The sequence below is a fragment of the Nannospalax galili genome, unplaced genomic scaffold (assembly GCF_000622305.1).
Source record: "Nannospalax galili isolate Female #2095 unplaced genomic scaffold, S.galili_v1.0 scaffold441, whole genome shotgun sequence".
Taxonomy (NCBI): domain Eukaryota; kingdom Metazoa; phylum Chordata; class Mammalia; order Rodentia; family Spalacidae; genus Nannospalax; species Nannospalax galili.
The window spans coordinates 1,548,778-1,561,838 of NW_008348089.1; the positions used below are offsets into that span (position 1 = coordinate 1,548,778).

The 13,061-nt window shown below is 39.6% G+C and overlaps 1 protein-coding gene across 13 annotated transcripts in view; it reads right to left on the bottom strand.

Annotated features, from left to right (window-relative positions):
- Nucleotides 1-6,046: 6,046 nt before the first annotated feature.
- Nucleotides 6,047-13,061, bottom strand: part of Prdm5 (PR/SET domain 5) — a 198,093-nt gene continuing 191,078 nt past the window's right edge. For 12 of the 13 annotated variants that reach the window (XM_029569076.1, XM_029569074.1, XM_029569081.1 and 9 more), the window contains one exon: nucleotides 6,106-6,513. In XM_029569076.1, the coding sequence (XP_029424936.1) occupies nucleotides 6,349-6,513 (165 nt within the window). In that variant the 3' untranslated portion in view covers nucleotides 6,106-6,348. Of the gene's footprint in view, nucleotides 6,514-13,061 lie in introns of all 13 variants that reach the window. The other variant, XM_017801001.2, reaches the window with a different exon arrangement.

Consider the following 13,061-nt stretch of genomic DNA (forward strand, 5'->3'; position numbering starts at 1 on the left):
CCTGCAAATTCTTGAGGGTGTGAGCTCTCAGCTTTCTGCTCCAGCTGCCTCCTGCCATGCCCTGCCCCCATGATGGACTCTTATTCCTCTGGAACTATAAACCCAATAATCTCTTCCTTCTATAGATTGCCTTTGTCATGTAACTGATTCACCAAGTGATTTGGCCAGAAAGTTTCTGGGGTTTCTTTTGTCTCTGCCTCCTGTCTTTCCTTAGGACCACCGGGATTACAGACACTCATGTATGAGTAACCGACTAGCTGTCTGGAAAACTATTCTTTGGGGTCATCCACCACCTCTGGCTCTTAAAATCTTCCCACCCCCACTTCTACAATGATCCCTGAGCCTTGGAGGCAGAAGTTTGATGTAGGTGTTCATTCAGAGATAAGCACTCTGCAGTCTCTTATTCTCTTAATGTTGTTCAGTTCTGGTTCTCTGTGTTAATCACCATCTGCTGCATAAGGAGGTTTCTCTGGTGAGAGTTGAGAGATGCATTAATCGATGGGTATGACATTAGGGTATGACATTAGGCACCCAATTAGTAGCATATCTATTTAATTAATAATTGTATTGGGCTTTCTCCTATGGCCTGTGTCCTGTTTAGCCTCTGGTTCCTAGGCCTGATATCAGTGTAAGGTATAGACTCCATCCTATGAAGTGGACTTTAAATCCAATTAGAAAGTGGTTGGTTACTCCCATAGTATTCATGGCACTATTGCACCAGTGGGCATATCTTGACAGGCCAATTGTTGTAGCTTGCCAGATTCACTGCTGGGTAAGGGTGGTGAGTAATTTTCTCTTCTGGTAGCATGCATAGCACCTTCCAGCACTATGAAAGCTAGGCAGCAAAGATGAGGATTTGAACTCAGCACCAGCTTGACTTCACCTTGCTTGTTCTACAACTCATGTATCTAGTGTCTTAGCAGTAACAGGGTCTTACTCTCAAGTTCTGATGGGTAACCAAGAGTAGGAACAACGGCCAGTGTTGTTTGTGAGTCTATGTGAAGGATCCAGGTCACACTGGCTCCATTTCTTAGCAGCCTACATCTTGTCAGTCTTAAGTCTCTGTTCCTAGAAACTGAAAGTTTCCTTTGCCCCATACTGTGGGCTAAGATTAGGCAAGGCCAGACATGCCTTGTTTATCGGAGTCTAACAGAAACCAACCGAAATTCCTGACCATAAAAGGGCATCCAGAGGTCTGTAAAAGGAAAAATTGAGACATTCCAGGTGCTGACCATGACTATAAGTAATGAACAACCCCCCCCACCCCCGTACAAGGAATTCAGTTATCCAATCAATTCAAAGGTCGCCCAGTTTGTGCAGGCTTTTTCAAGAGTACCCAATAAAAACCCCTGCTCATTGTTGGTCGGGGCCGGACTCCATTCTTTGGCTCCTGGAGTCTGTGCCTGACTGGTCATTCAAGAAGTGGAATGCTTTTCAATAAAATTTTAAAAATTTCAAATTTTACTGGGTGATCTCCAATCATTCCTGAACCTCGGACCCAACATATGGAACCCTGTTCAATAGCTTTGAGGAAGGAAATCCATTCCTGGTACTGGGGGTTTATTTTGTTAGCTTATGGTATCTAGTAAGGGCAATATTCCCCTATTATAAGGTAACTCCTCTTAATTTCTTTTTACAGAGCTTGTACAGTGGTGGGTTTCCAGATGGATGTTTCTAAAGGCCTTTAGTGTTGGTTAACCTTCTCAATACTTTTTATTACTTTTAATTTGAGACAAGGTCTTGCTGTTATCCAGGCTAGTCTTGAACTCACTCTGTAATCTAGACAGGCTTTGAACTTGGTTTCCTTCTGCCTTACCCTCCCAAACAGTTGGGATTACAGGCATTCAGGAAACATTATTTTTTTAAAAAGCAATACTTAAAGGATAAGCCACTACTTGTATCGTGTTAGTTTGTATCTGTGAACGCCAGGCTCTTTTTGCTCAGAGATGCTGTTGCACACGCTGCACATGTCACTGGTTCTTAAGACAGTCCTTAGCACATGCTGTTCCAGAGATGGCCAGGAACAGGATGAGCAGCATGGAAAGTGTGCTCTCTGACTGCTTGAGACCAATCAACATGGCTCAGCTTTAGAGACACTTTCTAGGCCTACAAATGTTTAGATGTACAAACTGTAAAAGCCTGAGTTCTGAAAGTTAAGGCAATTACATTTGTATCTTGCACCAAAAACAATTTTAAAGTGTTCACATCAGTTTTACTAAACAACTGGCATAGCTGAAGTTGTACAGCGGAGTGAAGTGCTCACGCCAAGTCTGGTAACAACTTCTATATATTTATTACAGCATTATGACAAAAAGCCTTTGGCTTCTGCTATTTATGTACGCACTTTCGCCTTCGTGCAAATAAACTGCAGTATAAATGGTAAGATCTTGGGGTTTTGAGGCACCTACACACTTCAACATATTCTCAAGCCTATGTGAATTCCCATAAGCAATATCTAGATATGTGTCTTAAAAAATTATTTCTAGTACCCATCCTCTCTCCCTTCCTGCTTTGTGAAAGAAGCAGGGTCTGAAATCGAGTGCACTGTGAAAATGCGGTTTTCTTCAGACACAGGCACAGACACACACACACACACACACGCACACACACACACACACACAGGTTGTATGAAAAACGTTTCATGAAAACAATATTTTAACTCTTCTGAATAACCCCAAGAATGAATTACCGACGAATGTCTTTATCCTGCAGCTGCTGGTCATATATAACCAATAGGTTTCTATAGAGCCAACAATGAAAACAAAGCAAGAAGGAAGCAGGGAGGGGAGGGGAGAAAAGAGGGAAGGGAAAGTAACTCCAGTCAGAGATCTTGAATGGTGATGTAAAAAGACAGTATTTATAAAAGGCTGTTGGAACTTGCCCACATAACTAAATATCTCTTAAAATCACTTAGCTATGACTTCACAGGAACCTAAGGTTTGGTCATTACTCAAGAAAGTTATCTGAGACCCAACTTTTCACAGCAGCAAAGAAAACCTTTGAATATGGAGCCTTGCATTCCAGCTTTCCGGAATAATCAGCCATGGCTATTGTGTTTTTAATTAAGCAATCAGCTTTAAAAATTTGCTTTTACAGCACACAGAGGCTAATATAACTGCAACTCTTTACATAAGCAACTGAGGTTTTCGAAGGTGCTGCTTTGGTTTCAATCTTTTGGAAAAGAGAGGACCAGGACCTACCAGGCTCCAGTGTTATGGTGGGACCTTTTGCTCCATCCACTAAAGACTTCCTTGTCCATCAGGCCCACAACAGGGCAAGGGCAGCAGCTCTTTCCTGCCAGTTTATTTAGCAGCATAGCAACACCAGGGTTTCAAGAGTAATATCACCAGCATCGCTGTGAATTGTGACTGTGAGATTACACCAAATTGGTGTTTGGCTTCCTTCCAAGTTTTGTATCTATCCCATATTCAGGATAAGAAATCATATACAGAGAAGGCAGGATCCAAAGGACAGGAAGTCATGTTTCAACAGCACACACCACTTACCCTCAGAGCTGCTCTTTCACATTCAAATGATGTTAAGCATACTGATGAGGTCTAAACATACATTGTTGAAACAAACTGCACAGTGAAAACTAAGACTGTAATTTCTTTTCACAAAAGTCTGTGATTGTATACAGAAAATGATACATATAGCCATACCTAGATATTTTAAAATTCTGATTCCAGGATTTATATATACATGTTTAAGTATGATATTTTCATTCGATTTTGAGAATTTCTTACAATTTATTTTGATCATATTCATCTACCTAACTTCTCCCAGATCCACGGCCCCCCACTTCCCCACTCAACTCTGTGTCCTCATTTTCTCTTCATTTTTAAAAATAACCCACAGAGTGCACTTTGTGCTGCCCATATGTTCAGGACTGTGGGACCTTCCACTGGGGTGTGGTCCACCTACCAGGGGCCACACCTGTAAAGGAAATTGACTCTCCTTCCCAAACAAGCCATCAGCTATCAATAGCTCCTCAGGGATGAGGGCCCATGAGCCCCTCTTCCCTCCATGCTGGAATGCTGAGTGGCTTGATCTCAAGCAGGCAACCACAGCGCTGTGAGTCCATGGGTGCAGCTGGCTCGTCATGTCCAGAAGACACTGCTTCATTCCAATCCTCCCTGACCTCTATTTCTTTAAAAGGTATCTTGGGTGATTTTGCAATGTAGTATTTTTTTCTTCTTCCTTGGTTATTATTATATACACATAATTTAAATATATAATGCACTGAGTCCATTTAGTGGTTCTCCTGTGTGTCTGTTTAGGGCTGGCCACTTGGGAGTCAGATAACTGCTGAAGGAACTTGTTTCTGGAGAAAACTGATTTTCCTTTCCTCAACATCCCTTGGTAGCCTATAGCTCTTCATCTTGAGGTGGGATCCCTTGAAATTTCCCTCACTCACTTTGGCATGTCAACTAGTGTTGTCATTATGCTGACCTTGTTAGACTACCATACTGTGGAGATTTCATGGCTGTACCTTCCCTATGAAGTCTAAAATGCTTTAAGTAGCAGCAGGTGTCTTGTCCCTCCAGCTCTTATATTCTTTCCGCCCCTTCTTCTTCATGTTCCCTGAGGCCAAGTGCAGAGGTTACATTGTAGAAGTGTCACTTAGGGCTGGGCACCTCACAGACACTTACTTTATGCAGCAGTTGTGGGAACTTTTTAATAAGTTCCATCTGTTGCATAAAGAAGTTCTTTGCTGAGTGGTGTCTGAAAGGCTCAGTATTAGAACACAGTAAGAAATTATGTTGGTCTAGGGAAATGCCAGAAGTAGGTTTTTCTCTAGGGTCTGTCACCTCTTCAGTCTTGTACTTGGCTGTTGACAGTATCACACATGAGTTCCCTCCCACTAAGCCAGCCTTAAGTCCAGTTAGACAGCTGTTGATTACCCACAAGATAAAAGTGCCACTACTGCATCAATAGAGGTTCTAAATGTCTATATTGAATCTTTGTAAGTCTGAAGCTGGGTACCAATGTGATTCTAAAATAAGATTCCCAAGTCTTTAGATAACCTTCCTCCTTATCACCACCAAACAACTTTCTTTTAATTACACTTCCTCTTTTAAATAGGTTCTAATCAGACAGGTTCATGATCTGGGCTTCATTTTACTTTTCTTGTTTTTGGCTTTCTCTAAGTTATTTTGACATTATTATTAAATTGCATGTTGCTTTCAAATATTTTGCTGAAACAAAAAAAATCTAAAGGCAGTGATTATGTATGCTCCAGCTTCAATTCCTTCAGCACCAGTGATGATTTAAATCAACCACTGCCAGATTTGTCTTTTTAATTCTAGATTTCTAACTACGTGGGATGACTGAAGATAATTCAAAAGTGTGTCATGATCACTGCCAAGTTTCTGGAAACCACCTTTAGCCAACCAAAATGCCAAGGCTCCAAGGACAGCATTACACCTACACTTACCTACTCCTGAAGTTAGGGTCATGTTCATCACGGCTGACGGGGATCTGCCACTCAACTGCTCTCCACTCTGTCAGTCATATGAAGACAGAAAACAACTCTGTTTCTGATTTTAGTTGTGTATGATTACTTATGCTAATTCTAAAGATAAACAGTAAAACTCAGGAGGAGTCACATAATGAACAATTAAATGTTACAGGTATTTTTGTGTAGACCATATGAAGATACTCCGTACCATGAAGATCTGTTTCTGAATGATGAGTGGCAATTATGTGTTCTGAGAATTGTCTAATACGAGCACTATTTTTTTAGAAACTTTAGTTCTCAAACATCCCTTTATTTTGAGATTATTTGTTAAATAAAGCTATTAAATAAGATAAACTCCTGGTCTGTTTATTGAATATCTTGTCATGTTTGAGACTTTGAAAATACAAGGTCTCTCTGTCTGAGTTAGTAATAACCACCTGCAATAACCAGTGTTTGCAAGTGAGCACCCTCCCCTTCAGGCACCCAGGCACAGACACACAGACAGACAGACAGACAGACAGACAGACAGACACACACACACACACACACACACACACACACACGCACGAGAATAACAATAAATGGAAAGGCCTAACATGGAAATATGTTAATAAGTTTCATAAAAGAAAGTTGAGAGCCACGACTCGTTTCTTGGTTTTTATCAGTCAGAACACAAATAGAATCTACAGTTACAGTTTTATATTTCTATCACTTTTTGGTAACATTTCTCTTTGTGCAAATTTATCTATAAATTCCAAAGATAGGCTAATAAAGACTGTGAGATCAATGGGTTACTTTTACTTATTTCTGTTAAGCTGATGAGGTGAGAAAAATCTGGGATTTATATTAGTCGCCCTTCTGCAGGGTGCTTTTCTGAGCAGCTACCATTAGCTGTCAGCCACACCGTGGATATTGTCCATGTGCACTTTGAGGTAGTCGTTCCTTGTAAACTTCTTATGGCAAAAGTGGCATTCTGCCATGGGACGATTGGGATTGTGCGTCATCTTGTGTCGGATCAGCATTTTCTTCAGGCTAAAAGCCAAGTCACAAACCTAGAAAAGAACCAAACAGGCCAACCGTATTTTTGCTGAGCAAACTGATGGTATGCCAATTTGTCACATTATATAATATACATTATGAAAATTCCCGCTATCAAGTGTGTGCTGGTGGGCTCTCAGAATAAATGAAATTTAACATACAGACTAATAGACAAAGAAGTTATAACAGTTCTCAAGTGTTATTTGCATTTAATTGTATCATTTGCACTATCCTCAAGCACTCACTCTTCTCCCCATCTCTGGACTTAAACCACTCCAGAAAAATAGCTCCCTAGAAACATACCTTCCTTATCATAACAGCATATATTTATAATTCATAACAACTTCTTAAGTGACATGATTTGCAGCTGCTCCACAGGGCATAAATAACACAAGACTTTTTTCTTTTACAGTTACCCTTTTAATTTAGTCCCACTTATGGTGTGACTGGCTAACAATGATTTAAATATCATCATATTTATTGCTCAATATTTCATTTCCTTCTTCCCTGTTGTATACATTTTGTTTAAGTACTATAAGCAGTTTACACCACATAAGTACTGCTACATTGTCACCTGGCCCAGCATCCCCATTAGAAAGCATGGAAATGAAAAATAGCATAATAACAATATCCAAGTAAGTCATAATAATTTAAGTCACAAATGGGAAGTCAGAATGAAATTCAGTTTGATGTTACAAAATCTCCACATATATATTCTTCAAAAGCATAAATGTTTGAAAATAATGTCTACTTAAATCATATGGAAACACCATGCAAAGTGTAATGAAAATGAAAAAGGAAACATTCTAAAGAAAGCTGGAATGAGGCAAAGTTGGTGAAAATACGAAAGAAAATTAAAAATGTGTACTTTCTTTTTATGGAAAAAGAAGGGTTTCCTCTCACTGCAACAAAAACCAGAAAGGTGTAAGCCTCGAGGCTTGTCAGGAGGGGAGTCATCCAATGATGTATTCTGATTTCTATGTAAGCCCAGGTTACTGAGGGAGAAGGCAAGCATGCTTGAGAGGCACCGTGCTTTCCAAAGGAGTCTGTCCTGATCAACCAATGTTAACCAAACTCTGACATCTCCCTTTATCCTTTTTCCTGTGTTTCAAATCTATTTTTTTGCACAGTACTTGTTACCCTCTGGCCCATTACAGGTGACTTACTAGTGGAACCCTGTATTTACCCACTACAACTGACCCATTTACTAGTGTCATCTGGTGGGCGGGTAGACAGGGTCTCTGTGTGCTTTATGCACTCACACTTCATAAGGGTAGGACAAGGTCTGCAGTGCAAGTATTCAATAAGTATTTGATGAAGAGCCAACAAAAAGTTTATATGCCCAAAGTATCCCTTTAAACTTCAGTACCCTGCCAAAGAAATCACAATAATGGTATGTACCTTATAGGAGTCTATGATTAAATAAAGTAATCAAAAGTTTATGCAAGCTGGTCTTACATTGCAGACATTCAATAAATATTAATGCTAAGATTTTTTTCATCTTCTCTAGTAAGAAGCATCACTGAAAAGATGAGACTAAGGAGGGAGCTAACCAGCAAAGAGGGATTTGAAAGGGGGTGTAACTATTCAAGAGTGGCGGTACTCTGGAGCAAACACATGATTTGTGCAAATATAGGATAATTTCACAGAATAAATTTGCTACATTTAATTAATAATAGATAGTGTCATTTTTCTTGTCAATAGTTCATAAACATGTTTATCATAATTAGATGCTATACCTCTAAATTTTTAAAAATTTAGTTATTTTTATGTGACGTGTACGAGTATTTTGCCTTCATGAATGTAAGTGCATCCATGTTGTGCAATGCCCACAGAGGTCAGAAAAGGGCATCAAATCCCCTCGAACTGGAGTTATGGACAGTTGTTAACCACCATATGGGTGTTGGGAATTGAACCTGAGGCCTCTGCAAGAGCAGCCTGTGTTTGTAACCACTGAGTCATCTCTCTAGCCCCATCTTAAATTTTTTTAAATATATTTTTTATTATGTGTATGAGTCTTTTGTTTGCATATATGTGAAGTGCACTGATGGCATGCAGTGCATACAGAGATGAGAAGAGGGTGTTGGATCCTCTGGAACTGGAGTTCCAGATGGTTTTATTAGCCACCATGTGGAGTGCTGGGTCCTCTGCAAGAGCAATCAGTGCTCTTAATTGCTGACCCAACTCTCCAGCCCCATAGACTCTATACCTTTTAAATAAATGAAAAGCCAAGTGGCTATAGTGAAAATGAAGAGAAAAGAAGGAAAGACACACACACACACACACTCACACACACACACACACACAAAGAATATGGGGAGGGCATGTGGCACATTCCTTTTATGACAGCACTTGGGAGGCAGAGGCATGAGGATCTCTGTGAAATCAGAGCTATAGACTTGAGACCATGACTAAAAAAAAAAAAAAAACACAGACTGAAATGAATTTTGATAATTGATGTGAATATATTTTATGTTCTTTTTTAAAAAAATCAAGTTGGTTTCATCCCAGAGATGCATGGATGCTTCAACATTTAAATCAATACATGTAACCCACCACATAAACAGACTCAAAGACAGAAACCACATGATCATCTCATTAGATGCTGAAAAGGCCTTTGGCAAAATCCAACATTCACTCATGATAATATTAATGGAGAATTCAGGAATGTAGGAGACATATCACAACATAATAAAGGGCATATGCCACAAGCCCACAGCCAGCATCATACTAAATGGAGAAAATCCCTTCCCCCAAAAGCTTAAAATCAGTAATAAGACAAAGATGTCCACTCTCTCCACTCCTGTTCAACATAGCACTTGAAGTCTTAGCTAGAGAAATAAGACAAAGGAGACAAAGGGGAAACAATGTGGAAAGGAAGATTCCAAAATATCTGTATTTGCAGATGATATGACTCTATACATAAAAGACCCCAAGACTCTACCAGAAAACTAGAGCTAATAAATAAATTCAGCAAAGTAGCAGGATATAAAATTAACATTCAAAAATAAGTAACCTTCTTATATACCAACAACAAACATAACAAGAAGGAAATCAGGGAAATGATCCCATTCACCACAGCTTCAAAAACCATAAAATATCTTGGAATAAATCTAAGCAAGGAAGTGAAGGACTTGTACAATAAAAACTTGAAGACAATGAAGAAAGAGATTGAGGAAGACACCAGCAGATGGAAAGACCTCCCATTCACATGGATCCATAGGATTAATATTGTGAAAATGGATATCCTACCAAAAGCAATCTACAAATTCAGTGCAATACCTATTAAAGTTCCAATATAGTTCCTCATAGAAATTGGAAAAATAATCTCACATTTCATATAGAAATACAAAAACCCAGGATAGCTAACCCAACCTCACTCAGCTGCAAATCCTGCAAACTACAACAACTGGCTTGGCAAGGTCAGGAGTAACCAACTACTTTCTAATTAGATTTATGGTCTTCTTCATAGAATGGAGCACACATCTGACACTGTTATGAGGCCTAGGAATCTGAGGCTAGACATGTCACAAGACATAGGTAAGAGCCGAATACTAATATTCTGCTAAATAGATACTGTATTAAACTGATTTCTAATGACTCATTGTTATACCCATAGATTACTGCATCTCTCACTCTCACCAGAGAAGCTTCCTTATGCAGGAGATAGTGATTAACACAGAAAACCACAACCAAGCAATGTGCAGAGAACAAGAGGCTGCAGTGTGCTTATCCCTGAATAGGACACCTGTATTAAACTCTTGCCTCTCAAGGCTCAGGGATCATTAGGGAAGAAGGAGCAGAAAGACCAGAGGTGGCAGATGACCACAAGGAAACAATTTTCCATGAACTCACAGCAATTGTGACACCATGAACAAGTCCCATGCAAGCTCAAATGAGACAAAATCCCAACATATATGTGGGAAAGAAGATTACAAACCCCAACTCTACTTGAGGAATTATTAGCAACCGATTGTTACTGAGTGGGATGAGTCAGTCTCTTTCAAAGATGTGACTCTTAGTAGGTTACCCACAGTGAAAGACATTTGGTGACATAAATTAGACTCTATAGGCTCTCCCCCCCCCTCTCTCTCTCTCTCTCTCTCTCTCTCTCTCTCTATATATATATATATATATATATATAATAGAGTGCATTAAATCGGGTGGGGGCAATGAGAAGGATGCTAATGGTGGGGATCAAATACCATCAAATTATATTGAATGAAAACTGCAAAAAAATTCAATTTAAAAATACCTCCAAAGACTATGGAATGATTTCAAAGAAGTTAAAGAATAGGTTTATGAAACATACTTGAGAGTGAAAGGAATACTGAATTGTTTTATACACATAACTTTAAATTGATGATTCAGATGATTCGGATTTTGCCATGTCCTATTGCTCTAAATCCAATGTCAACATAAAGAGCTGGTACTTATTTTTTTGAGGCAGGGTCTCCCCAGCTGTCCAGGAACTTGCTATGTAGACTAGTCTGGCCCCCATTTCACAGAGATGCACCTGTGTCAGCCTCCTGAGTACTGGAACTAAAGGTGTACATCACCATGCCCCCATGTGATACCATTTTTATATCTTCACTATTGAAATCAGATTCATGATAAATTACTCTCAATGGCTGCAACCCTTCCGTTCTCTAGCCAGTGCTACCTGGACACCTCGCCCCTTTCTCCATGACATCTCACCCTTCTCCAATTCTCCTTACCCTTGCAGCCACCAACTATGCTGTTCCCTCTCCTGAAATGCTCTCAGTCCATAACTGACTCCTTCTCATCTTAAGCTTAAGAGATAAATAAATACCAAGATAAATATGGGGAATTCGTTCTTAACTGTTGTTTCACAGCCTCTTGGTTTTGTACCTTCCTTTTCTAGCCTTTACCATAAATGGTTACTAAGTATTTATCACAGGTATTTGTTTAGTATTATATGCCACAGTGAGCTCTACCGTGAAGGGGAGGTGATACCTGGTTCACTCATCCATTCTGAGTCCAGCTTGGCCTTCGCTATTAGTGGGGATCGTTCTTAGTAAATTCTGCACATTAGTTCATTCAGTTCTCGCAAGCGCACTTTAAAGAGACATTAGTACTATTATCCTCATTTTTAGAGGGAAATGGAGACACAGAAGGTTAGTCAGATCTCCCAAGTTCACAGCAGCAGAAAGTGATTTCCAGAAGTGAAGCCAGACAGTCTGGGCTGAGTCTATACTACTTCCTAAGGACAAATTTCCAGTGTCAAGCGAAGGCTTTCACTTTAAACAGAGATATGTGAGCTGACTGTACTTTTCCCATTTGTCTGTATCATACCGTTTTACAGAACAAAAGTGACTTTGAAAATATAAATCAGGTTCCCAGATATTTCAGCTCATCATTGCAAAGGTAGGGATAGCAAATGACAAACTACAGGTTCCGTGGGGAAATTACAGCAATGGCAAGCTGGGGAAAATGGAAAGGAAGCCGAGCAAGACACTGAAATCATAGATAATGGCTGAGAATTAAGGAAATCCAGAAGATCCACACAGGAGAGGAGACAGGAACGATCCAACAGATTGTTGAATGGGGCCGGTGTGGGGGATTAGATGTCAGGAGAGAACCTGATGTCACAGTTGTGAAGCTGACTACCTAGACATGAAAAGCTTTGCATTCATGAGCTTAAGGGTAGCCATTAAAGCACTCCAAATGATATTTAGAATTAATGAGCCCAATGTGAGGACATGTACGTCTTGCTGAAGAGAAGAGAACAAGAAAAAGTTCAAACATCACAGATTGTATGCTTCCTTTTCTTCTCACTGTGATTATTACACCCTGCCCGATTTAGTATTCATTCAAATGCCAAAGAATGGGAAATCTGTAGTTTTTATTATTACTCTAGGATACAGCATAGAACAATTTTGTTTTTAAAATAAATGAAATAAGATATTTAACAGAGAGCTGAGAAAATGGCCCAGTCGTTAAGAGCATGTCCTGCTCTTGCAGAGAGCATTGTTACTCCCATGCCTCGTGGCTCACAAAGGCCTGTAACTCCAGCTCCAGGGGTAGCTGATGCCTCTGGCTTCCTCAGGCACATCCATATAGACTCACATACACATACACACAAAATGAAAAATAACAAAAATAAGTCTTAAAAATAGATAATGAACAGGAAGTACAGTCAGAGTTGGAAATGGAAATTCTACACATTTTCAGTTAACAAGCATTCATAGAGTGTACATACCCCTTGAGTTAAAAATGTCAAGGAATACATTATCTTGTCCTTTTGGAGTCAACAGTATGAGAGAAATACTTAAATGAGATAGACATTGTGCCAAGAGAGGCATAAAAATGAACACACTCAATGGCCAGAAGAGACAGATCAAGCTTTAAGGACATGGTAGCACAAAACCCAGATACAGAAGGAAGCACATGGCAGGGGTGGAGGAGCAGCACCTTCTAGGAGGTGCAGGTACTGCAGAGAGAGGATGTGTAAACATGGCTTATTTGGGGAAGTAAAAATGATTTAGAAATCATTAGAGAAACAATTTGCAAAGAAGCTAGAGTTGAAGGTTGGAAATGA